General features: G+C 44.2%; 1 protein-coding gene across 1 annotated transcript in view; it reads right to left on the bottom strand.

Annotated features, from left to right (window-relative positions):
• The window catches only part of PCSK5 (proprotein convertase subtilisin/kexin type 5), an 893,215-nt gene that overhangs the window by 67,222 nt on the left and 799,957 nt on the right, over positions 1–26,036 (bottom strand). Inside the window, exons 27-30 of the mRNA XM_029616187.1 lie at positions 18,281–18,481; positions 6,961–7,044; positions 6,170–6,368; positions 2,768–2,985 (exon numbers count right to left, since the gene is read on the bottom strand). Coding sequence (XP_029472047.1) covers positions 2,768–2,985; positions 6,170–6,368; positions 6,961–7,044; positions 18,281–18,481 — 702 coding nt within the window. The remainder of the gene's footprint in view (positions 1–2,767; positions 2,986–6,169; positions 6,369–6,960; positions 7,045–18,280; positions 18,482–26,036) is intronic.

Genomic DNA, 26,036 nt, shown 5'->3' with positions numbered 1-26,036 from the left:
TGCTGGAACAGTAGGATGCTGGAACAAGACTGTGAACGCGGAGGCAAACTAGTACACTTACAGTGCCGACCCAATTGCCAAGGCAAGGAAGTGCACGCAGGAACTTCCTTATATCGTACGTTCAATCAGGGCGTGCCGCAGAGCTAGGACCCACCCCTGGCCCTACAAGAGGCCAGGCGGTACGCGCGTGCGTGCATGCGTAGGGGCATGGCCAACGCCACTGAGGACACCGAACTCCGGTGTGAGGCCTGGTGTGCAGTGGAAGGCCCAGCGACTGCCGCCGTGGGACGCCAAGGCCTGGAGGAGCCTGCGGCTGCCGCTGGGGAGGCTGACCCATGACCTACAGAGGAGTTAGTGAGGTGGGCAGGCGCGTGCGTGGGCCGGGTGCGGACGGGGCACACAACAATATGTTAATATGTATGGACCTAATGTAGGACAGTAAGAATTCTACGATAAGATGCAAGGGATTATAATGAAATATGATACAGAAAGAATATGCATCGGGGGAGGGGGCAACTGGAATGCATGTATTCACCCTACTATGGATAGATCTGGTGCACAGAGTGCCCAGGATGATAGTGGGAGGAGGCTTAAAGATTTAATGCAACTGTTTGATCTGGTGGATATATGGAGAGAGAGGAACCCAAGTGGCAGAACCTATACCTGCTTTTCTCTGAGGTATCAAAGCTATAGTCAGATTGATTTTTTTCTTTGAAGTAGGGCGTTGGTGACTGCAGACTTTCAATCAGATATTTTAGTGTGTACCATATATGATCACCATGCTATTTTCTTTTCATTTAAATCGTATCGGGGACAGGAGTCACAGACCTTAGAGGCTGAACACGTCTCTATTGGGCAAAAAAGATTCAGGGACAAAACAAATAAAGTTATGAAGGATTTTGCTGAGTGCAATTCTCCTAACAAATTTAATCTGATTCTTAGATGGGAATTCTTAAAGGCAGTGCTCCAAGGGAGCATCTTGCCATGTTCACTCAATGAATGTCGATTGGTCCTATACGATAGGGATGTGAATCGTTTTAGGACGATTAAAATTATCGTCCGATAATTTTAATATCGTCTTAAACCGTTATGGAACACAATACAATACAGATTCTAACGATTTATCGTTATAAATCGTTAGAATCGTGAGCCGGCACACTAAAACCCCCTAAAACCCACCCCCGACCCTTTAAATTAAATCCCCCCCCCTCCCGAACCCCCCCCCCCAATAACTTAAATAACCTGCGGGTCCAGCGGCGGTCCGGAACGGCAGCGGTCCGGAACGGGCTCCTGCTCCTGAATCTTGTCGTCTTCAGCCGGCGCCATTTTCCAAAATGGCGTCGAAAAATGGCGGCGGCCATAGACGAAAAAGATTGGACGGCAGGAGGTCCTTCCGGACCCCCGCTGGACTTTTGGCAAGTCTCGTGGGGGTCAGGAGACCCCCCACAAGCTGGCCAAAAGTTCCTGGAGGTCCAGCGGGGGTCAGGGAGCGATTTCCCGCCGCGAATCGTTTTCGTACGGAAAATGGCGCCGGCAGGAGATCGACTGCAGGAGGTCGTTCAGCGAGGGTTCCGGCGCCTCATAAAATCAGTAATTTTGGGGTGTTTTCCCTACCATCATCCCACCATTATTATTTTTTTGCCCCCACCCCTGTCCCCCCATCACTGTATTTTCCCTCTCAGCCCATGGTCAAATCCCCTCCCCACCACCACCACCATCATCACATCCTCCATCACACTCACAACTCCTCTTCCCCCTTTACTAATTTTGTGTCTTTCCCCTAGTTCCATTGCTTTCTGGCAGGAACATTACACAGTGGAGCCAGTGGGAGAACGAAGCGAAGTGGGAGGCCCCGTGCAAGTGAGACACCGTCAGCACGGAAAAGATGCAAAGACAGAATGGCAGATCAGAGGCAGGTGAGGGGAAAAACAGGGGCAGTGAAATTCACCTGATAAATACCAAACCATTTTCTTTTATTGCACCAGGGTGTTCTGTTGTTTTATTGATTAAAACCTAAAATGAGAAGCCCTAAAGAGAGAGATGTGGCTATTCGGCAGGCTGGTAAGTGGGAACTTTACCCTGATATTTGATGGAACATACCCAAGAAGTGTTGCATTGAAGAAAACCAGCTAAATTACCCAGGTTCAGTTCCCCGAGTAACACTTGGACTGAGACTTTTGTGACCAGACGTACCCTGCTAGGTTCACAGAGCTCATGCTGAATACTGACAGCAGCCAGATACATTTCAGCTGCACCTCTGGAACTATCCACCTTACCTCTTTTTAGCCAGCTAAATTTTAGCCAGTTAGAAAAGTCACCTGGACCACATTTAGCCAGGAAACAGAGGGAAATTTTCCATTCTCATTTTCTGTCCAGGTAGCTCAAAACAAAACCTTTGAATATGAAGCTCCATGCATGAGACAACACTGCAAAACACCAATGGAATGCTTAATCTTCTGTTACCCTTCCTTTTCACTCGTTAATTCCAAACTGTGTTTTAGTTAACCTTCATTCTGTTGCTTAGACCAACAACTTCCTTTACAAATCTTACTGGAGAGGAATTCTTGCTGTAAAACGAGTGCGGGCACTGAGGAGCTGCTACCCCCTCTCAGCACTGGCACGAAATGTACACGATCCCATCTGACCGTATTTAACCTCCCAGTGAGTCGCAGACTGGGGCAGCTTAGCATGTGGGTTACCACTTGCTCCTGCCAACATACAGGCAAAGGGACAAGAGGTAAACATGGAGGTTTTGGCATTTTAGTACCTGTGCATATCTTTCCATTCACACATTCCTGGCAGTTAGCAGGACAGCGCCTGCAGACTCCATCCACGGCTGCGTGCTTCTCGGGGCAGGAGACTTTACACTCGTTTTGATCCAGCAAGAAGGGACTCTGACAAGACTGGCAGGACGTGGCCGCTTCCTCGCAGGTCTCACATGGGGGGCTGCACTCACTGCAAGCACTGCCATCAGCAAAGTAGCCACTAAAATGTCAGGAGGAAGGGTACAAACACTTCACTGTAATCTGATTAGCTAGTTCTATGCAAGATTCCTAGATAAAAGCCTCCCACGTATAATAAAGTCATTAGTGCACAATATAGATGTAAAAGAAAGACAGTGAAACAGTCTATAAGCAAATACATTGGAAAAGGGTGGCTAAAGGGATTTTGTGGTGAAAGTCGCACTTCTGTAGGCCAGCTGGAGAGAAAGCCTATCAGACAGCTTTTCCAGGCTGCTGGGCTGCTCTTCACATCTTATGGAAATGTGCTGCAGAGAGATGCAGACTACTTCCTCACATCTGGGCCATGTGCATGGCCTCTGCATGGAAGGAGCAACAGACTCAAGGTTGTTGTTACCACACACTTGCAGTCTACGTGCCATGAGTGATATTTGCAGCTGTATGCATGCAATAAAGATGCAGCAAGCATGCGTTTCTAGAGGGGACTATTTCATTACTTAAGTTTATACTGGCTATTAACTAGATGCAATAGAAAACTGATGAAGGAAAAAAAAATCTAAATAAAGCAAGGCTATACTTTTTTATTAATCATCCTGCATTGTCCTCACCTTCTTTACATCTCCTATTAATCTTGGGATCCTTGCAGTGCTGGTTTTGAATTTCCTATAATATGTTTCATGCTAGTGGACTCTGAATTCATTGGTTCAATTGACTTCTATACAAATAGAATGCAGTGTTTCCCCTAGACACATTGAGAGCCTGTAATTAGAGGGTTTACATGGTGCAGCCCATGTTATTTGTGCATTCTTAAAGTGTATTACAGGAGGACAGTGCCACCAGCCAATCAGAAGCCAGAGAACAGACTTCCCTACTGGGACCTACTACGATGTCATAGACTTGGTTCTATGACAGAGGGCCCCCCCCCCTCCCTATTCCCCTCCTTATTATTCAGATGGTTTGTGTTTGCTAAGCAGAGAGAAGCAGCCTTAGAGAGCTGGTCAGAGCAAGCCCTATACTTGCAAGGAGCAAGGAGCTGCAGGACATTAGCCCCGTGCATCCCTGGGTGCACAAGTTTGGAGAAACTCTAAACCATACACCTTGAGTGTGGCTGTGTTGGAGTCCCTCTTGTGGAGACCAAATCAAAGGGGATGAATTCACTTCCTTGAGAGAAACCATCACCTAAAATTTATGCTCCTTACTCAAGTTAGATGCACAAAAGATATGCTGCAGGCTCTCTGCTCCTAACTACAGACAGAACACATTTTTTGTGCACATAAATCATTCTTTATCTGCGGAAATCATGATTTGTGTATATAAACCATGCTTTCTACACATAAGATTTGATTTATGTGCATAAATCATTTTTTTGCTTTCTAAGCTTTTCTGTGTACACATTTTATGGTTTGTGGGCATTTCTTTTTTACACTCCTGATGCATTAGCATAGCATTACCTTACTGCTTTGGCAGTTAAAAAAAATTATTAGCAAGTGCATTAAGAAACTATGTGCTGAATTTCAGCGTACAGTTTTAATGCTCAGTTTTTTGCATCGGCCCCACTGACTACATTTTGATAACTTTCTCAACCCCGAGGCACTGTAGACAGTGCCTCGGGGTTGAGAAAGAGAGATTATCAGCAAAGAACAGACCCGCACCAGTGAGTTAATCAGACAATGATTGTTTTCCCTTCATATTTTTTCCAAGGACTTAGTCTTTATCCTCTGTCCACTACAACTCTAAGAAGTAGTAGAGCACTAACTTGCTAACTGTTTTGAAGTTTTTTTTTCTTTTTTTCCTTCATATCTGGACTGGAACTATTTTTTCTTTTTCCCTTTCTGAGGATTCTCTGAAACATTAATAACTGGAGTCCTAGATAATTTCACTTGATAGATATTAATGCCTGTCTCTGGATACCACCTCCGTAACCAATCATTGTGTGTGTGTTGAGTTATAACTATGAATGTCATTTTGTAAACCGTTGAGATCTATAAATGGAACAACGGTATCTAAAATGTCTAAATAAATATAATTTCTTGTATATGTTCTTTTACATTATTTGTGGTTCAGTGTGCTATGCTTTTATTTCTCAAAACTTGAATTCATTGAGTTGATTATGTAAAGTTGAAGTTGCTTTATTTTACCGTGTGCCAAACTATTAAGTGGGCATGCTGGGGTCTAGAGGTTGTTTTGCAGGTACTGCATCTTCACAGAGAAACTCCAGACTGATGCAGCCTGTAAACTGAAGATTCTGGGGGACTCTGCAGGGCGTGGAGCATGGGGGTCTGGAAAGAAACATCTACTACCTCTATCCAGGTAAAAGAGCCTGTGTGATGCCTCTCTATCTGTGTTTGAAGAACATTTATTTATTTTTTAATCTCTTCCTTGGTGAATAAAATAAATCAGAGGAGGCGTTACATAAGAGACCGCAAGTTGTTGGGTGCCAAAAATTAGGAAAATAAACTTCAAACGAAAAAAGACATAAGTACATTTTTTCCACAGTGTAGGAGCAGTGCCTAGCCAACCAAAGGATGAGCACCATAGGCTAAACATTACCGTAGTAGCTTGACTTAAAAGGTGACTACCACAAATTCATTTTATATATATTTCTGTAGAGAAGAACGTTAATAATTTGTCACAGGAGGCTGCAGTTTGGGAAAACAATGTCTGTCTTAAAATTCAGGCCTTCATTTTTTGTGTTTTATAATGTGACACTGCAATAGTAGAAATTTGGCACGCATGAAATTCCTGAAGTTCTCACTGCAACTTTACATAAGAAGCGTCAACAGAAGCCCAGTTTGCGCTGTTGACGCTTCATGAGAAATAATATTTAAAAAATAATAATTTTTTAAAACAGATGCTCCTTTCAGGAGCACAACTTCTTATAAGTATATTATTCCTAATAAAATAATGTGTAACCAACCCCTTCTAAAACTTTACCATCAAAGAAGGACTCATCAGGCAGTTAAGTGGGAGAATTTATGGCTCCCATGTTATTGTATCCTACAAGGCTGCAGTCAGGCTCCTGAGAGGAGAACTAGCTGGAGGGATATCAGCTCCTGAGAGACTGGCAAATTCTTTTGTGGCCCCCACTGGAATGCGGTAAGCTCCCCAGGGTGGGGGGGGGGGGGGGTTACACTAAATATTTTGTATTGGTCCAAGCAATAACTTAATACTGGAAAATGAAAGGACTTAGAGTCATAAATAAAACCTACTTGGGGCATTCCTCCAAGCATTTCTCGTTGTGCAAGTACAGCTGCTGGCTTGGCCGGCTCGCACACTTCAGGCAGCGTCTCTTGTGCTCAGAGCACACTTCACAGCCTTCCTCACATTGCTCGCACCTCCTGTTCTGTTCGCTGGCAAAGCTGCCTCTGGGGCACGAGGTGACGCACTCGCTGGCGCTGAGGTAGCTTCCTGGAAAATACAGCGGTGCAACATTTTTACAGCTGCACTGGCTTCCTGGCGAAAGCCGGATCCTTTTGCAAGTCAGAATACCTTTCATTTGACCAAATACCCAAAGATCCCGTGCTTGAGTTTTCCAAGAGCCACTAAGGTGCCTTTTTTTTGGTTTTGTTTTTAAATAAAACGTACAAGCAAGCTAACGAAGAAGGTGGGCAATCCAGCACAGCAGTAACTCTGAAGAAGTGCCACCATAGGGGCCTAGAAAGTAATGGCTGACACTGTTTCATATCAAACTACAGGTCTGAATTAAGAAAATTAGATCTGATCAGCAAATTATAAGGTGAGCAAAGTATTGCAATTTCAATGGATTCCCACTGGATTCTCACACTGTTAAAATCCTTAGCTAACAAAATGGCTTTCTCCTTTTCAGATGGATCATATAATAGTCTGATTTTGCATGATTATCTTGCTCTTGGTTTACACAGGTTTAGAGGGCATCTCAGTAGCTGGCAGTTCCCCTTTGAAGACACTGTGGAATTTGATTCCCTGCATCATCATAATCAGCTACAATCATCACAGATCCCACAAGAAAATTGTCGCTTACCTGACAGACACGACGTGCAGGTGGTGCCAGAACCGTTGCAGGTCTTACACGACTCATGACAAGACTCAACTGTCTTTTTATTGACTGTAATGAAAATTAAAAAATGTCACCTTTTTCTATGTACAATATGGGATTTGAAGTTCAAATGAGACTTTAGGAGGATTGATAAGTACACTCAAGTTTTTATCCACAACCTGCCTCCGTTATATTGAGGGACCACACTGGACAGCAAGAATGAGAACAGCAGCTCACATGGATTCACAAGTTCAGTCTGGGATGAATTTAGGATTTTGTTGCCCCTAGGCAATGAGGACACTATGGCCCCCTCATTACCTCTTCAAATCCCGCCCCCTCCCCCACCAAGTTCAGATAACAGGGAAGTAGATATTGAGACAATATCCAGCTAAGTAAGTTAGCCAGTTAAACATATCTGGCTAACTTTGCAATACTGAATATACCCGGATAACTTGAGTTAGCTATATTCATTTATCTGGCTAATTTTAGAACTGCTCAATAGCAGGTTTAACGTATTCAGCTAACTTAGCCGGATAAGTCTGCATATCACCAACTTATCCAGCTAAGTTAGCCGGATAAGTAGCCACGCCCCAGAACACTCCCATCCGTCCCACCACTTAGACAAGATAATTACTGAACTAGATAAATAATTATCTGGCTAAGTGGTGACTGCTCCACACAGTCAAAAATGTAAACATATTTGAACTTATCTGGCTAAATGGTACTGAATATCGGACCCAGGGAGAAGGTGGTTTAAGGAACAGCCCCATAGTGTGGCAAAAAAAAAAAAAAAAGTCTGAAGCACATTGGCAAACATTTCCATCTTTTATTTAGCATTATGAAAATTAAGGAATTTTCCAACCTTTCTTGTGTCTGTATAATTTTCTTTCTATTTATTAGGTGAGCAAATGGATCTCAAGATCAGTATAGGGAGGACTCTCAGGATAGGGAGAAAAGAAGGATAGGACCAGGGATAGGGAGAGGAAGAAAGGAGGAATGGAAGGAGGAGAAGGTGAGGTACCGGGAATATGGGGAGTGAAAGAAATTAAGGACATGGATAGAAGCAGCAGAAACCTCTTAACATCATCTCATTAAGCTGCCAGAACCTCATCCGAGAAAGCTCACCATTTGATAGAAAGGGAAATTCTGTTTCCATGATGTCTGACCTTCCTGTTGAAGTTTCCAGTTGGTACATGGAGACACCTTCTGCCCCCCCCCCCCCCCCTCCATAGCTCAACTAAGGGAGAACACAGACCCCCCTTCACACAGGTCACTAAATGGCAGTAACTTTTATAAACTAAAAAAAAGACTTCAGATGGCAATGCCTTTTAGTTACTTCAAACTTTAACTGGATCTGAATTATCAAACTGGAGCTACAGTGCTCTGCAAGTATCCCAATCAAGAGAAGAATACAATGCTTCAGTTTCTGGCTAAGTGTTAAGGCTACTCTGCAAATTGTTATATGCAATGTGCATTGGCACATAAGGTCCTTCTCACTAATCACAAGCAAATTTTTATTTATGGCATATGCATTCCTCATTCCACTATCTGCCCTGGCTAAAGGGGCACTGGGTGTGGTTCATTATTAAGCAAACAGGGAAGCTTCACTTCAAGGCCCTTCAGGTGGACCCACAAATCATTCTTCACAATCAGAGAATGCGCTCCAATGAAGTAATGGAGCAAAATGTTTTCAATAGTGACGGTTTGAAAGAGGAGGAATCTGTATGCTACAGTCACTCATCCAACAGATTCAATCAAGTAAGGATCTCCTTAATCCAGGGCTTCCTAAACCTGTCCTGCGGACCCCAGAGCCAGTCAGGTTTTCAAGTTATCCACAATGAATATACATGAGATAAATCTGCATACCATGGAGACTCAATAAATGCAAATTTATCTCATACATATTCATTGTGGATATCCTGAAAACCCAACTAGCTTCAGCACTTTCTTCAGATACCCTCGTACCTGGAAATCCATAAGAACATAAGAAAATGCCATACTGGGTCAGACCAAGGGTCCATCAAGCCAAGCATCCTGTTTCCAACAGTGGCCAGCCAATCCAGACCTAAGAACCTGGCAAGTACCCAAAAGCTAAGTCCATTCCATGTTACCATTGCTAATGGCAGTGGCTATTTTCTAAGTGAACCTAATAGAGGTAATGGACTTCTCCTCCAAGAACTTATCCAATCCTTTTTTAAACACAGCTATACTAACTGCACTAACCACATTCTCTGGCAACAAATTCCAGAGTTTAATTGTGCGTTGAGTAAAAAAGAACTTTCTCCGATTAGTTTTAATCCAGTTGCTTTATGACTTCTGCTGCATCTTTGCAAGCAAGTCTCTTCCTCTTCCATTATGTACTTTTTTTGGCACAACTTCTCTCACTGGGTAGCACCCTGATGGCCTCTGGTTATACGGATTGGCTTAGTCAGTTTTATTCCTCTTCATTTTTTAAATCATAGCAGACTGCTGTGCAGGTTCCAGGTTCCAGGTCCCTTCGGGGCACCCTAACGAGAATGCTTATTCCTTCCAAAGACAGTATTCCTTTCTCTTCTCTTTTGATATTTCTCAAGCAAGAGCTTCCTCCCACCTTTCTGGGAAAGCTCCAACTCTTACTCCAGTACCTTAGGGAGGAGAAATTCTACTCTCACCTCATTCCTGAGTCACTTCTAGAAATCCTTGAGCCAGAATCCTCTCCTCTCCTTGGGAGAAATCCTGCTCCTTCCACCACCCTAGAGGAAAACTGCTAAAAACTTCCAGTTTCCTCACTGAACTCCTTTATATGCATGCAGGGCCTTTCTAGCCACTTACCAGAACACTCCGACAGGGGTGCTGCTAAAAATGTAATATACCAGGTCACACTTTACTCCAAAACAAGTCCTTGTATTAAGGACACCTACCATATGTTAGCATAGACGGATTTACAAAGTGGCAGAGTAGGCGAGTGAGTGTCTATGGCAGCCACCCTGCCCATGAACTGTTTTACCTCATTGGCTGCGGCGTCCATCTCAGCTGAAAAAGTTATTGGGAAGGGGAAACAGGGCCTGCCAGATGTTCATATGACTAAGGGCAGTCAGAGGTATAAATCTGATGCTGTATATTAGTAGGGAAACTAAGAGGTTCTTACACATGGCTTGAACAAAATGTCTTAAAAACACTTCAATGGTATTTATGTACAATACTCAAGCACTTTTCAGCGGAAAAGGGGATGATTTCAAGAGTAACATAAGGAAATATTTCTTCACATTAATAACTGGTATACATGAAATGCTCTCCCAATAGTGGCGGGGATGAAGGTCAAAACAGTAAGAAAGCTTTGGATAAGCAATGGGGATTCTAAGATGAGGATGTAACTGACAACTGAATTATCTAAGAAAATAATCCTAGTATTGCAAAAGTAATTTCTTAAAAGAAACATCACCACATCTTTATTGAGAAGGCATGTAATAAACTTTCCTTGTTGTCATCTGCTAGCAATAATATTCCAATTTGCTTCTTAGTCTCTTTTAGGCTGAGATCTAACCAAAAGGTCAAACTCATGGGCTAAGGCCAGTCTTACTTCTTTCTTGGATTTGGTTGAGAACCTGTACCATATTGGGGGGGGGGGGGGGGGGCGGGGTTTAACTCCCTGTTATCAGACCTCATTGGGGACATAATAACCTTACAGCCATTGTGAGCTCAGAAAGATTAAGTCTTGTGTTACAATCAAAAAGTTTGCTTTTCATCATTTTTTGGCTAAGATCAAATGTAAGATCTTAGCCATGAGCTGAGGATGGTCCCTTCTTGGCCTTTTGGCAGAGGCTGAGAACTTGTACAATATGGGGATGGAGGGTTAACAATCTGCACACTTGACCCTACCGGACTTCTTAAGGAAATAAGCATGTTTTGGCAATCAATAACCCTTTTATTTCTGTGGGTAATATGCTCCCTAGATGGGAGGTGCAACCCTAAGGAGCACAAAGAGTAAACTGCTTGAGATAATGGTTCGATACCAAGACCTGGATCACAACCTCATGACATCACAGATTGGATAATGCAGCAACACTCTGTAGCGTAACAGAAATTCAAAATATGGTATCATTGCAAACTAAAGAGTTGACCTTCTCATGAATAATTCCTAAGGGAAGTTGTTAACAGGCTGCACTGAAACTTTTACAGAGTATGTACCATATTAGAAATAGGAAAAGCCTATTTTTATTTAAAGGCTTGTACTATGCCTCTCTGTCCACTAGAGGGGAATCTCTCCAAGTTTATGAACTGCTTACAGCTGCAAGAAAAACAACCATAATGTAAATGATTTCAAGACATTTTGATAGGATTCATCTTTAAGGGGAGCCTATGTATTAATGGGTGTTAGCACTAACATATGCATTAGTTAATGTCCAGACAATAAAATCGTTAGCATTAATGTAGGCATTAGCTAATGTCCATGCACTAAGCTTGTTAAAACATGCTCCTCGCAGGCGCATCAGCATTACTGCCAATACTCTGAGGGTAACACACAACACAGAAAAAATAAAATGTCCAGCTAACTCTGATATTTGGAGTTAGCCAAATAAGTTATTTGGCTAACACAAGATGTAGCTAGAGCAGGGTTAAAGTTATTCGGGAACATGCTCCCGGATAGCTTTAACATTAACCGGATATACTTAAAGAATATAAGTGGTTAGATCTCATTGAAAATTCAACACCCCTCCCCAGAAATGGTCTGCTGGCCTTATTTCCTCCCTCCCCTCTCACTCCACTACCACTAGTGAAACAGAGGTCTGCCTTTTGCAGCTGAGCCCTCTTCTTCCTCAAAGTAACTCCAAAATATTGTGGGCCTATAGGCCTGAAATGCCTCCAATCCCTCACCTCCCCCCCCCCCCCCCCTCTGAATTGGAAAAATATAATAAGGAAGGTCCCCCCTCAGAAGGCAACCCTCCCCCTCCCACCTTGCCCCCCCCCCCATCAAGCCAACCCAAACCCTTCTGCCCCACCCAGAACCCCTCCTCAAAACATTTACCAGGCCTGGGAGCTTGGAACAATCATACAGTTCCTGAGGCATCCAGCACTGCTTTGACAGCCACGCTAAGAGGTAGATTTTAAAATGTGCGCGCAGGCGTACATGTGTGCTCGCTACCCGGCGTGCACACATGTTCCCTCCCAGGCCACTCCAAAATCAGAGCGGCCTGAGAGGGAACTTAACTTCTCCCTAACCTGACCTTCCCACCCCTTCCCCTAACCTTTCCCCCCCTAGCCCTACTCTAACCCCTCCCGACCTTTGTCTTACCTTTTGCGCCTGCCTCCGACATAGCAAATGCCCACCATGTCGGAGGCCTCTGGCCCCACCTTCGCTCAACCGACCGCCCCACCCGCCCCCGCCCCTGGACCGCCCTTTTTTGCAAGCCCTGGGACTTACACGCGTCCCGGGGCTTTACGTGCGTCACCAGACCTTTTTAAAATTGGCTCGGCATGTAGGGCTTTTAAAATCCGACCCTAAGTGTGTAAGCAATACTCTTGACAGCACACTTACTCTGACAAGACAGGAATGGCTTGTTATAAAATTGCCCAGGATTTATGTGCAGAAAAAAAACAAACTATGTGCAAAACCTGATTTCGCATCTACTTTTACATGCACAAAAAAAGGAGCTATTCTTGGAGTGGAGTTTGTATTTACGTGCATACTTTTGATTTAAAAAAAGTATGGGGTAGATTTTAAAAGGTACACGCTAGTGTACGTGTGTGTGCCCAACCGGCGCGGACACATGTACGCCCGATTTTATAACATGCACGCCCACCCCGCCCACGTCCCACCCCTGGACCTCCCCTTTTTGCAAGCCCCGGGACTTACATGCGTCCCGGGGCTTTAAGCGCATCGACGGGCCTTTATAAAATAGGTCCTATGCGAGTAGGGCTTTTAAAATCCAGCCTTGTGTGTGTGTAAATTCTCATACACAACTTACACGTTGCAAAGAGCAGGTAGGGCTCTGACTGGGTGAGTTTCTCCATGTACTTTCCCATAATTTTCAAAGCAAACTTATGAGCATAAGTTCAGTTTGAAAATTGGTATAATCTATAACGTGTGTGCGTAGCTGCAATATAAGCACCTGAGATGTTACAAAATTTCCCTCTTGTAGATTATAATATATTGAATACTCTGATTTCATGATACTGGGTGGGCATTCAAAACAGACTATCATTTATTTGGTGAATTTATTCTGAGTCCATATTGTGACCTGAGCATAGTGGATCTGTTCTTCTGAAGTAGTGACACATTTACTCTGGCCTTCATGACCCACTGGGTCTCAAAGTTATAGCTCAGCTCCAAACATGGACTTTACACCAGGCTGAACAGAGCATTATATGTCAAAATCAGCAGAGGTAGATAAGTTCCAGTCCCCATGGGCACCCATCCATTAAGATTTTCAAGATATTCTTAAGGAATCTGCATGAGATTTGTATGCACACTTCTTCAACTGCATGATGATCTATCTCTTGCAGATTCATTAGGAAAATTCTGAAAACCTGAGCAAATTGGTGTCCGCCTACCCCTAAAAATCACCAGTGTGTAAAGCATTATGCACAGGAGTAATTTTATTGTATTTATTTAAAAGTATTTATTACTCGCCCCTCCTAATAGTTTGGAGGTGGGGTACAAAGAAATATACATAATAATTCTCCCCAGGAAGCAGTCAAGAATCCAAATATCCCTCAAGTTGGTGCTAAATATTTTTTTTGTCAGCAGGAGAAAAAAAATTCTAAAGTGCCATGACATTCTTCTTCTAGAACCCTGCAATCATTGGTACTAAATCTGATCACTAGATGTCACCGATGCTTGATGACTATGACTTCCACTCCAACAGGGTGTGCAAATCCAGGGAGTAGAATATAGAACTGAGACTCAAACTCAGGTCTCGTCTTGTAGCAGTGTGTATTTTCAAAGCCATTGACCTGGGTAAAATAAAATGTCCTGTCTGAAAATTGCCTTCCTCGGGCTGGCTAAAAGTTCCCTTGGGTCTCCACAGCATGCGCACTTTAGCTGGTCTATAAGGAAGTGCTCCCCTGGGCGTGTTTAGGTTGAGGGCGTAAAACAGCACAAGAACTTGGCATTTTCGATATTCCATGTGCTATTTCACGCCCCATCCATCACCTGCTCGAATATCAGGGGCAAAGCATGTGAGCGCTTTAAACATATACCTTTCTTTGCAATTACATTGGCTACTCCTCTGAGTGGCTCAATAATTTTTCAGAATACAGGTTTCCAGCCTTTTTCTAGATGCCAATACAAAAGTAGGAGGTAGCCGGCTGGGTGGTGCAGTGGCGATGCTACACACTGCTACAAGACGAGACCTGAGTTTGAGTTTCAGTTCTATATTCTACTCCCTGGATTTGTACGCCCTGGTGAAGTGGAAGTCATAGTCATCAAGCATCGGTGACATCTAGTGGTCAGATTTAGTACCAATGATTGCAGGGTTCTAGAAGAAGTTCAGGTGCATGGTCAGGGGTAACAGAAGAACAATGCCAAAACCCAGCATTGTTCTTCTGTATTTATTACTGCTGAGATTATGAAGGAAATATTTTCATCAACTGATTCATATGAAGAAACCTGTCTTGGATTGCCTAGATCAGAAAACATTGAAAGGATACTAATGGAAGAAAATTTGGGATGAATATACAGTAGTGTCTTAATATCCAATTGCTGCATTGACTGGACTAAAGCAAGTTGTGAAGGATATAAAATAGGGAGAGATTCCTGGGTTGAATGATATTGTTATGCCCACCACTCTACGGGAGAGCCCTGCGAGCAGCTTCACTTAAACCAATGCCACTAGCCCGACACTGCTACTCTCCATGGCAGGGAAATGCTGCCGATGCATGGCGGATGCCGTTGCTCCTCAGATCCGGTCTCCTGAGTCCATGCGCATGATACTGTTCCAGTAAAGGGTCTGCAGCGGGAAAAGCCTGTGGCACCCATGGATGATATCACTGCCAGCCACCCTATAAAAGGGCTCTTTAGAGTCTTCACCCTTGCCTCAGCAAGGTCTCCTGGTTCCTGCTTCGTTCTGGATTCCAGTTTTGCTCAACCCGTCAACCGGTTCCCATCTTCAGCTCCTCTCAAGCCTTCAGCCTGCTCCAATCTTCAGCTCCACTTAAGCCTTCAGCCTGCTCCAGTCCTCAGCTTTGCTTCAGTCTTCATCTGGCTACAGCTGCCTTTTGCTATTTTGGTTTGAAGAAGTCCTCATTCAACTTAGGTGCAGGGCTACTTGTTTTCTTACTGCTGCTAACCCTGCCAGCGTTTGGATATTGTAAGGATTTTTTCTTTATTAGATTGTATACCCACTGACTGTACCACTGTGAGTGTGTGTGTGTGTGTGTGTAGAACTACACACACTCACAGACAATGCAAATTATATTGTGCACTAGTGCATTGCTGAGACTGCTGATAGGCTATGCAAAATATTAGCAGCCTAGAATGCTTTAGTCTCTATATACTGGAACTTCTCCTGACAGAGAAAAAAATCACTCAGTAGCTCTACTGCAACTCTCCCTACCATCTCCCACCTACATCCACACCCTTCCTCCGACCTCCCCCAGGGAAGAGAAAAATCATCAGCAAGTGCCACTGCTGGCATTGCCTGCCTTTCTCTGCTCACTATAACAGTGTTAACATTTGTGGCCCGTGAGTAGGCCCTGCAAACTGCGGCACTCATCCCCGACGCCTGTCAGCCTCAGTGTGAATGAAAGCCATCAGAGTCAGCCCCTCACATGGCCTTGTCTCTCCTCCATACCACCATGACACGGCCTTCACATAGGCATGCACAGTGGTAGGAACCCCTGAACAATGCCTCCAGATGACTTCAGCCTCTTGGACTATTAGCCAAGGCCCAGCAGTTCCTTGCCTTGGCATCAGGTCTCCTGCTTTGTAGTGTATGTTGCCAGCATTCCTGAGTTCCTGCATTTTCAGCTTGCCTTCTCCTGTCTTACCTTGTGTTATCCAGCCTTGTCTTGCCTCTTCCAGCCTCAACTTTGCCTTGTTCTGCTTGCCTTGTCTTTTCCTGCTTCCTTTGAAAGTACCACAAATTGCCTTGTCCAATTTTGTCTCGTTCATCTCATCCAGTGTCTTCATCCTCCTTTGTTTGACTTTCCGGATCTTGACTTTCTGCCTGGACCTGACCATGTTTTGCCTGCCACCTGGACCTGCCCACATTTTGCCTGCTGCTTGGATCTGACCACATCTGTTTACAGCCTGCCCTGAACTTGACCTGTCTGAATCCATCTGCCCACTGCCTATCCTGACCCCAGTGTGCTATTGGACTCTTGCTCTTTTTCTCCACCCTAGGGACCCACTTAAGACCTGTGGACCACCAGGGCCCAAGGGCTCAACCTGTGGGAGGGGGGGGGGGGGTGGCTGGTTTGGTGAAGCTCCAGTATGGCCTGCTAAAGGGCACATTTACTAGCTGCCAGCATAGGCCCGGAAGGTTCGCCTACAAGGTTGTGTCAACTACACCGCAGCACCAAGGGCTCATGCCAACCTTTACACACAGTGGGTGAGACCAGTGTACCAGAAATTATCAGCAGTCAAAAAGCTATTTTCTAAATTTGAATGAAGTTTTGAAAACTCTGTGAGAACTCAAAAACTGCATCGTCCCAAAATCTACAGAAGAAATACACAATACTTCTCACACATGCTCAGATGTCAGGATCAGTGTCACTGGATTCAGAAAGAAGTAATAGGCTAGATTACAAAATGCTTCACAGTGATATGTTGTCTCTGTAGTTTCCTTGCTAACATGTCCTGCCCAAGCTCTGACAAGGCTATGAGGTCAAACATGACTCACAGGGAAGGGTCGGTTGCTATAGTTACTTACACCTGTACTCCATTGATTTCTAGGGCCCATAGACATATGAAATGAATGGGATGAATAAGATTTGTTTCATTTGTGGGATCCTTCCATTCATTTCAGGAACCTATGAAATAAACAAAATTGCCTAATTCGGAATGGTTCGGGAGAACCGAAAAATGATCTAATTTTTTCGGAAAAAATTTATTTTCGCGTTAGTGCACACTAACTCCCGATAGTGCGCACTAACATGGCAGAGTTAGTGCGCACTAACCCGAAAATTGGGGCCCCTGAAAATAAAAACCCCGAACCGCAAGAAAAACAAAATTCTCACGGGGGGGGGGGGGGGGTGGGAGCTCAAAAACGAAGCCTGATACAAAATGTTTACCCAAAGCACATCTCTAATAGTACTCTCTTTAAAGCAAAGCTTATTTTTGAAAGGCACTTGAAAAAAAAGAACGCCTTGTCTTATAAGGCAGAACAGAAATAGAACAATAAAACTAAAAATGGACCAGTATGGCTGTGCAGAGCCTCCTCCTTTCTGACTTTCATAACCAATCTCATGAAATCTCATGAAATGTACAACATTGCTATGGCCTGATAAAGGCTGAATAGCTCTCAAAAGCTAGCCAGAAATCGATTGTTATAGAGGCCAATAAAAAGGCCTCTATACAATCTGTTTTGATGACCTTTATTTCTGCATATCTAAATAGCACAACGCATCAGCCAGGCTACTTTCTTTCACCTTGTAAAGGCACTCTGGTAGAGTCTCCTGTTTGAGGTAGAAATCTGAAAAAAACCCCAAAAAACCCCTCTACCTGATGATTGTATTAGCTCCCAGCAAATCTAGTAGGAACAACAACAGTGTTTAAATGAGAAGCAGGCATAACACACGAGAACTGCTGATTAACAGGATCCGAATTGTGGGTGGACAACAGTGTAATGTGTGCAGCAAGAAGACAAAGCCAGACAAAGCGCCAGGGTGATACACACGTGCAGCACAAAAACGTATTAACTGTAATAATAGATTTGTTTTTTTTGCATGATCTCTTCTATTCCAGGAAGAAACTGGCTTACTCAAGATGAACCCTTTATTCCCCCTCATCCCCTTGTGGTTAAATCACTGATGGGATAACAATTTCTTATAAAGGGGGCTCTTCTCCAGCCCTGTGTCACTAAATGAGAGACTGCTTGTTTTATTTATCTATTTAACAAGGGCTTCTCCCGGCCCGAGGCCACATCCAACCCATCCCTGAATGCGATGGAGATAGATGTAGTCTGTCATTCTTTTCCGTTATGCACCACCAGCTGACTGCCACCTCTGTTTTACATGTGCCCACTGCAGTAGCTTAGGATGAATTCACTTAATAGACTTTGATATGCTTCTGCGCAACGGGACTTTGGAAATGGAAAGACTAATATCTAATGTGAACTGCTAGTGTGGTTTAAAGCATCATGAGCCTTAAAATATAGCAACATACCGTTCCAGAAGAGTCCCTCAATAGCCACCTTGGAAGGATCTTCACACTTTCCGTCTCTGAGCTGTAAGCGCCCACTGCAGGCAGTGCATTCATCATAGTCGGGCCCGCTGCACGTCTCACAAGTTCTATGGCACAAGTCACATTCTCCATCGTCTTCTTCATTATAGTAACCTGAGCCACAATCAGTCACACATTCCCCATCTGCGGATTTGAGAATGGACACAAAGTAAGCTTGTCAGCCATAATCTGGGTCGGGTTTACCTCTAGACATTGGGAGTGGAGGCTGCTTTATCCCTGCAGCAGGTTTTCCCCAAGCACTACTCAAGCCTGAATGACCGTGTCTGTTTGGGCCCTCCCCTTAAAGGTGTAGGGGCCGCCCCTAGCGGCGGTTCTATTTTACAATGTTCCAAATCACCACTGGCTCACAAGTCCTTGTACTTTTAAATGGTAGGGGATCAACCAGACACTGTCACTCAAGTTGAGCAGCGCTTGGCGAAGTGGTCCACATGGATGGAGGAGATAACTCCCCTTTCATGGCAAGTGCTCTCTCTGCCTAACTAGAAATGCAGGCCTGGGCACAGAACAAACAAGTGAGGAGCTTTTCAATTGTGACCCTATTGAAAATAATCTCACCCTTATAAGATTAAATTAATTTTCAATAGAGTAGATTCCAGGGCTATGGTCCACCTCCCCCCCCCCCCCCCCCCCCCCCCCCAAACTGCATACCAATTGATCCCCAGCAAGCAAGTTATCATGCCTCTCGATGGAAGGATTTAACCTTTGCATCAGCACCATTCCATCTTGTTGAAAAACGCCGTAAAGGAAACAGGATGCTGGGGGCTTGATGGACCCTTGGTCTGACCCAGCATGGCAATTTCTTATGTTCTTATTAGTTACTATATTGGATAAAGCAATGAGCTATGGCAGTGTGCAAGCCAAAGATTCACTGTTAGCTGCTTCATTACTGAAGGAATGACTCAGTACCTATAATACAACCCACAGTTTCCCATCATTATGCAACTATGTCAAATGCTGCAGAAATTACCTATTGCCACCACCTCTATTCAGTTGTCACTGCTGCCTCCCTCTAGCTGATCACGTTGATCATGCTGCCACTTCCTGCAGCCAGCACTGAGCAGGAACCCACAGACCGCAGGCCAGAGGCATACCGTGGGTCTTCGGCACCCAAGGGCCAATGCTTGCATTTGAATTACCACTTACCCTCAAATCCTTTTTGCAGCCAGACTGTGACAGATCCCTATGTAGAAATGATATGGTTTCTCATGCACCACCAAATCAGTTCCCTGGGCATCCTGTCATATACCTTTTTAAGACTGACAAACACCAGGTACAGGTCCTTCTTTTCTCTGCATTTCTCCAGCATATTCCTCAATACAAAAATTTCATCTATAGTTGACCTTTTTTTTTTTTTTTTTAACAGATTCTATACCAGGTTCCTTATCCTCTTCTCTCTAACCCTGTTCCACAGCTTTACTGGGAACTGCATCTCAGTCACACACAATGAACCCAGACTGATCCTCAACTAATACAGTATAAGAGACAACAAATTAGAAACAGAGACATGCAAACAAAAACATGGAATGGAAAGCCTGAGAATCAAAACTCTAAGAAGTGGAATGAATACTAAAGAAAGAGAAATAGAAATGCATTTCCTCCTCTACTGACTGAACAAAATGTATAGAGATAAAAGATTCAATTTCCTAAAACTGATATATTCCAATCACTAAAAACTCAAAATAAACTATTTTTGTATCATTGTGGAATGATCCTTTAATTGTTTTAATTGGGTTGGTTCCAGTTTTTCTTTTTTACTTTTCCCTTGTCAGTCTTTCCTTAACTCCTTTTCCAAGGTCTCTTTTCCATTTTCTGTCTCCTCTCTCCCAGAATTCTTTCCTTCCTCCTTTACATTTATTTCTGACAATGATTTTATCTTTTTTTCCATTTCTCTTGAGTGATTCTCTCTCCACCCATAGCTAGATCCTCCTTCACTGCTTCTCTCACCTTTCAGTTTTCAGTCTACCTCTTTTTGCCCGCCTACCAGCTTTCCATCTGCCACTCTCACCTTCCAAGCTCTCCCATTTCCCCCCCTTTTGTCTTTTACGCCTTTCTAAATCTTCTATTCCCCTCTTTCATGCACTGTAAACATCCTCATCTACTTTCCTCTGCTGCTCATCCTCTCCCCAGCCCGTTCCTTGCCACTCATCCCCTCTCATGTCTCTTATCCCCAATCAGCCTCCCATTTCCTTTCTACTTCCTCCATTTGCTTCTTCTCTTATCTCCCTTCAGACCCATCTCCCTCCTCCTCCCCAGGCCTCTGTCCCTTTCTACTGCCTCCTAGCCTCTCCAGGTCCACACCATTTCCCCACCTCTCCCCACCTTTCTTCACTATGTCTCACAACCCTACTCAGACCTCCACCCGGTCACCTAGTCCCCATAGTCCTTCTAATCCCCAAGTCCCCACTCACACTCAGTCTCCAATCTCCTCCCACTAATCCCAAGTCCCCACTCTCCCACCCTTTTCAATCCCCACCCAAGACCTGAGTCCCTACTCTCCTCCCAGTCCATCTCTGAATCTGTCTGTGCTCTTCTGCTCTCCTCAATCTCTGAGTCACCATCTGACTCCTTGCTCTCCTCCATCCTCCTACCCCCTTCTTCCTCCAACATCTGCCCCCCCTAACTTCCCCCTCCACACAGTCTGTCTCTTCCTTTCCTCTTCCCCTCACTGCCTCACATCTGCCTCCTCTCCCAGCATCTACCCTCTGCCTCCCCTACCCCTCTCTCCCGGCATCCGTTTCACCTGCATCTCCCCCAGCATCTGCTCCCACTTTGATCTCAACTCCACTCTCCCCTCAGATTAAAAAATGCAGTAGGAGCCTCCTCCCTCCTCCTCTCCCCACTGCTGTGTACCTTTTCTATTGCAAAGCCTGCACCGCGAGCACTTTCAATACTCGTGACCGCATTTCCTCTTGCTGATCATGCAAGACTAGCAAGAGGCAGTGAATGCCTCACCGTGCAGGCACAGCAATAGGAAATGGAGGGAAAGGCTCCCACTCACCCACAGCTCTTTGTGTTTGCTCCCTGAATCTGCTTTTGGGTCAGTCATTTGGTCCCCCCTCCCCCACAGCTTAGCACCCAGGGACTTTCCTTCCCCCATCCCTCCCCCCTCAGTACACCACTGCTTCAAGCCACCAATGACACCGAGGAGGTCAGGTTGCTGCCTCTTCTTCTTTCCACTCCTCCTGCACCACTTGTGGCCTGATGTCTAGTCCTTCCTCACATCATAGCTCAATGTAAAGAGAGTCATATAGTGCAGGCAGCAGGAGGAACTGCGATCTGGGGGGGGCGGGGAGGAGGGTGCCATAGGGAGGACATAAGATAACATACAGGAGGGAGATGAGAGGAAAACTAGGGGATCGAGAGTGAATGGGGAGAGAAACCTGGGGGATGAAGGGAGAGGAAGCAGAGAGAATGGACAGGAGAGAGCAAACAGGACAGAGAGAGAAGAAAAGAAAGGAGAAAATAAAACTGAGTGAGGGGGCAGACAGGACAGAGGAGGAAAGACTGGAATGGAGGGCAAGGAAATCTGGGAGGCATCAAGAAGATAGAAAATAACAGAAGCAGAGAAGGAAATATGCCGAATGAGTGAAGAGAGGGAGCATGTTCGTCCCAACCTTCAAGAGAAAAGGAGATGAGCAGGATTGAAATAACTACAGAGGGATAACACTAATGAGCCACACAAAAAAAAAGCTGTGGGACAGGATTAGAGAGAAGATGATAAGGAACCTGGTATAGAGTCTGTCAAAGAAGGTCAACTTTAGGTGCAATTTTTGCATTGAGGAATATGCTGGAGAAATACAGAGAAAAGAAGGACCTGCACATGGTGTTTGTCAGTTCTGAAAAGGTATATGACAGGATGCCCAGGGAACTGATTTGGTAGTGCATAAGAAAACAGAGTACACCAGAAATGTACATACAGCTGGTGAAGAAATATACCAGGATAGTAAGATCCATGTAAGACGTGCTTGCAGAACAGTCAAAGCGGGAGTAAGAAAAAGATCAGGCCTGAGTTTTTTCTTTTTTTATATTAGTACTAGCAAAAAGTGACCGGTATTGCTCAGGTAGTCTGGTCTGTGCCTGTGCCAGTGTTTGTGTGTGGTGGTGGGGGCCTATATCTGTGTGTGTGTGTGTGTGTGTGTGTAGCCTGTGCCTTTGTGTGTGGATGTGTCTGCCTGTGGTATGGATGTGTTCATACTGTGTGCAAACTTGTGTGTGAACATGTGGGAGCCTGTGCACATTTGCACAAGCTTGTGTGTACTTCTGTGCTCTTGCACAGGCTGATGCATTCTAGTGCCAACTTGCATGCATACTTGGGCGAGCTTGTGCATGCTTGCATGTGCACTTGGGTGAGCTTACACATGTGCTTGTGCATGTTGGTGTGTGCTTGTGTAAGCTTGCATGAACTTACTTGCATGCTTGTTCAAGCTTGCAAGTGTGCTTGCAGAAGCTTGCATGAGCTTGTGCATGCTTGCGTGTACTTGTGAACTTGCCTGTGCGAACTTTGTTTATTTGCACAAGCTTATGTGCATGCTTGTGCGTGTGCATATGCCTGCCTGTCCCTGTGTGTGAGATCATGAGAGCAGGATTCACAGACCGAAATGACTGACCGAACAATATAAGTCTTTTATATACACATAGAGAGAAACTGGATACACTGATGAAAGATATTCAGTTGGTTCCCCCATGGTATATGCTATTGTGCTGATGACATTGTGCTAAGTGCAGAGAGTAGAGAAGAAGAAGAAGAAGAGAAAGACCTGGTAAAACTGGCAAACGTCTGATGGCAAAATTCAATGATCAAAGAGGTGAAATGGAAACTGAGAGAATTAGAGAGAAGAAATTGTAGAAAGCTGGAAGTTTAGGTAGCTAGGAATAACAATAAACACAAAGAGATCCCTTGGTAGAGAGATCAGAGGAAGGACTATGGCTGCAGGGACAATGTGGAAAGAACTGAGAGTCATTCCCTATAATAAAGGAATCTTAGCTTTCTTCTCTTTCTTGTGATTAGTGTGGTGGGGAAACAGTAAAAAAAAAAAAAAAATTAGTACTAGTCTTTGGAGCACATGAGAAAGAATGAAGATCAAGATTCTACTCTGGGTATTTGGGATGACACAAAGTAACAAAGCTAGGATCAAAGAAATTAGAAAAGAGGTGAACGTGATTGAGATCCCAGAGAAGATGAGGTAAAGAAGACAGATGTGGTTTTGACACATGGAAAGAAGTGATCAAAGTTACACTGGGCAGTAAGATACTGAAAATGAAAGTGGAGGGGAAAGACCCAGAGGAAGACCAAAAAAAGATGTGGATTAATACTGCTCACCAGAATACCAAGGCCACAGCTGAAGAACAAGATCCAAGCTTATCTGAGAGCATGGTGGAAGGTAGTGAGGACCGCAGATCCCTCATGATGGGGAAACACATAGAAGAGAAGAAGCAGCTCCACAGTTCAAAGATTGTGAGCTATAGAAATTAGTCAGGATCTATTCACATCACACGCTCATGACACTGGGACTGTGGGGTAGCAGCTTTTAGTATGAATCACTCAACAGAATCAGAGATAAGAATATTTTTAAATAACAGCAGCAATCTTGCTTTACCAAAACTAAAGGTAGAATAAAATTGCTTGATAAACTCCGGAGGCTGTTCCTTAAAAAGCATATAACTAGCCCTCCCCCTTCATAAGGGACCACATTTCAAAGACCGCAAAGAGCTTCACAACCTGTTGTAGCATCTGGAATCGGAATCTGCTAATAGCAGACAGGCTAACCTCTAAGGACCAGGAGATCCCATTCAGTCACTCCAAAAAGAAAATCCAAACAGTTGAAATACAGACTCTCCAGGGTAGCATTCTCAGAAATGCTCCCTGATACATGCACAGGACTCTAGAGGCAGGCAGGGCTCCAGAGTCTCAAGACATGGATTAGAGGATGGTGAAGGGAAGAGGGCTTTAGGTTGGTTAGGAATTAGGCAACATTTTAGGGAAAAAGGGGGGTGGGGCTTTTCCAAAAGGATGGGCTCCACCTTAACCAGGTTGGATCCAGGCTGCTGACACTAACTTTTAAAAAAGAAGATAGAGCAGATTTTAAACTAGACGATTGGAGAAAGCCGACAAATGCTCAAAAGTGCATGGTTTCGTATGATGTAGCTAAAGGATGCTAACAAAACAGAGATGTTAGGGCATCTTGATAGAGAGGTTGCAATAAATACTAAAGAAGACCAGTTGCCTTGCCTTTAAGTAAACAGCAGACAGAGCAATAAGATTCCAAATTACCCCGTCAACCAATAATCTGTTTGTTCATACAAACAAAAAACATACTTTGAAATGTCTGTATAAAATTTGAGAAGTCTAAAAAATAAGATGGGAGAGTTAGAGGGGTAGAAATTCAAATGCTACTTAGCTGAATAAGTTGAATTTATCTGCCTAAGTGGCTGCCGCTGAATATCCAGCTTTATCACTTAGCCAGATAAGTCAGATAAGTTAGCTTATCCAGCTAACTTTAAAAGCTATCTGGGTATATTTAGCGGCATTGCCATGCCTCTGAATGTCCCATGTAAGGTTAGACAGATGTCTTATCCAGCTAACTTACAAAGCCAGATAACGTTAAATATTGATCTCTGAGTTTATAGCACTGAATCATGAGGTAGATATATTTGGCATCTCAGAGACCTGGTGGAAGGAGGATATAATCAATGGGACACTGATACCAGGAAACAAATTATATCATGATGAAGGTTGGATCAAACTGGCAGTGGGATGGCGCTATATTTTAAAGAGGATATTGAGTCAAACAGGACAAAGGTTCTGCAGGAATCAAAATGCACTGTAGAATCTCTACGAAGAGATTAGCAGTGGGGGTGTACCACCATCCACCTGGCTAGAATGAACAGATGATAAAATGCAAACAAAAATTAGGGAAGCTAATGTAGGGAGACCCCCAAATTTGTGGCCCCTTCTAGTCTAGTAGTACGAGATAGTTTGGGTGGCAGAGACCTGGGAATTTCTAATTATCTGAAGTGTTATGAAAACTATTTGAATGTTTGAACCTGCACTACTTTGCAGTGACCACTAGATGGCACTTGGTGTGCTACTGGATTACTGGGTTATGGTTATTGGTATGTGTAAAGGCATTTGAGTGTTAGTAATTTGGGTGGTGTTGTATCCCCTTAAATTTATAGGACATTTTGATTGGTTGGAAGGTGTCTCATGAAGAGATAAATTCTGGGTCAAATTGACAGAAGTTGCCCTTTCTAGGTTGGAGTTTGGAAAGAGAAGAACCCCCAGTGATTCAGGGTCTTGGAGAAGTCGGCCTGTGGGCTGGTGGGACCCGGGGACATCTTGAGTATGGAGTAATTCCTGTAAGGGCTTTTCTCCTCCAAGAGAAAAGGCTCAACGCTGAGCAGTGAAGAGCTAGTGATTCCTCCCCCTGAGGAACTGGTAGGATGAGGAACTGAATGAGAAGCAATTCCTCCCACAGAGGAAAAAAATTGCCTAAAGGAGAAAACAAAGGGGATATATCTTGAGCTGAGGGGAATCCCAGGAAGAAATGGAATCCTGAACTTTGCCGATGGAGAAGCCCAGAATGAAGGAAGAGAGGTTCCTGGGGGTGATGAGGTTGTGATTAGCCCTTGGGTTCGTGTGTCAGCTCCATAGCCCTAAAAGTGAAGAAATAAAAAGGTG

This window comes from Rhinatrema bivittatum, chromosome 1, assembly GCF_901001135.1.
Source record: "Rhinatrema bivittatum chromosome 1, aRhiBiv1.1, whole genome shotgun sequence".
Taxonomy (NCBI): Eukaryota; Metazoa; Chordata; class Amphibia; order Gymnophiona; family Rhinatrematidae; genus Rhinatrema; species Rhinatrema bivittatum.
This window is presented reverse-complemented; position numbering and strand designations above follow the sequence as displayed.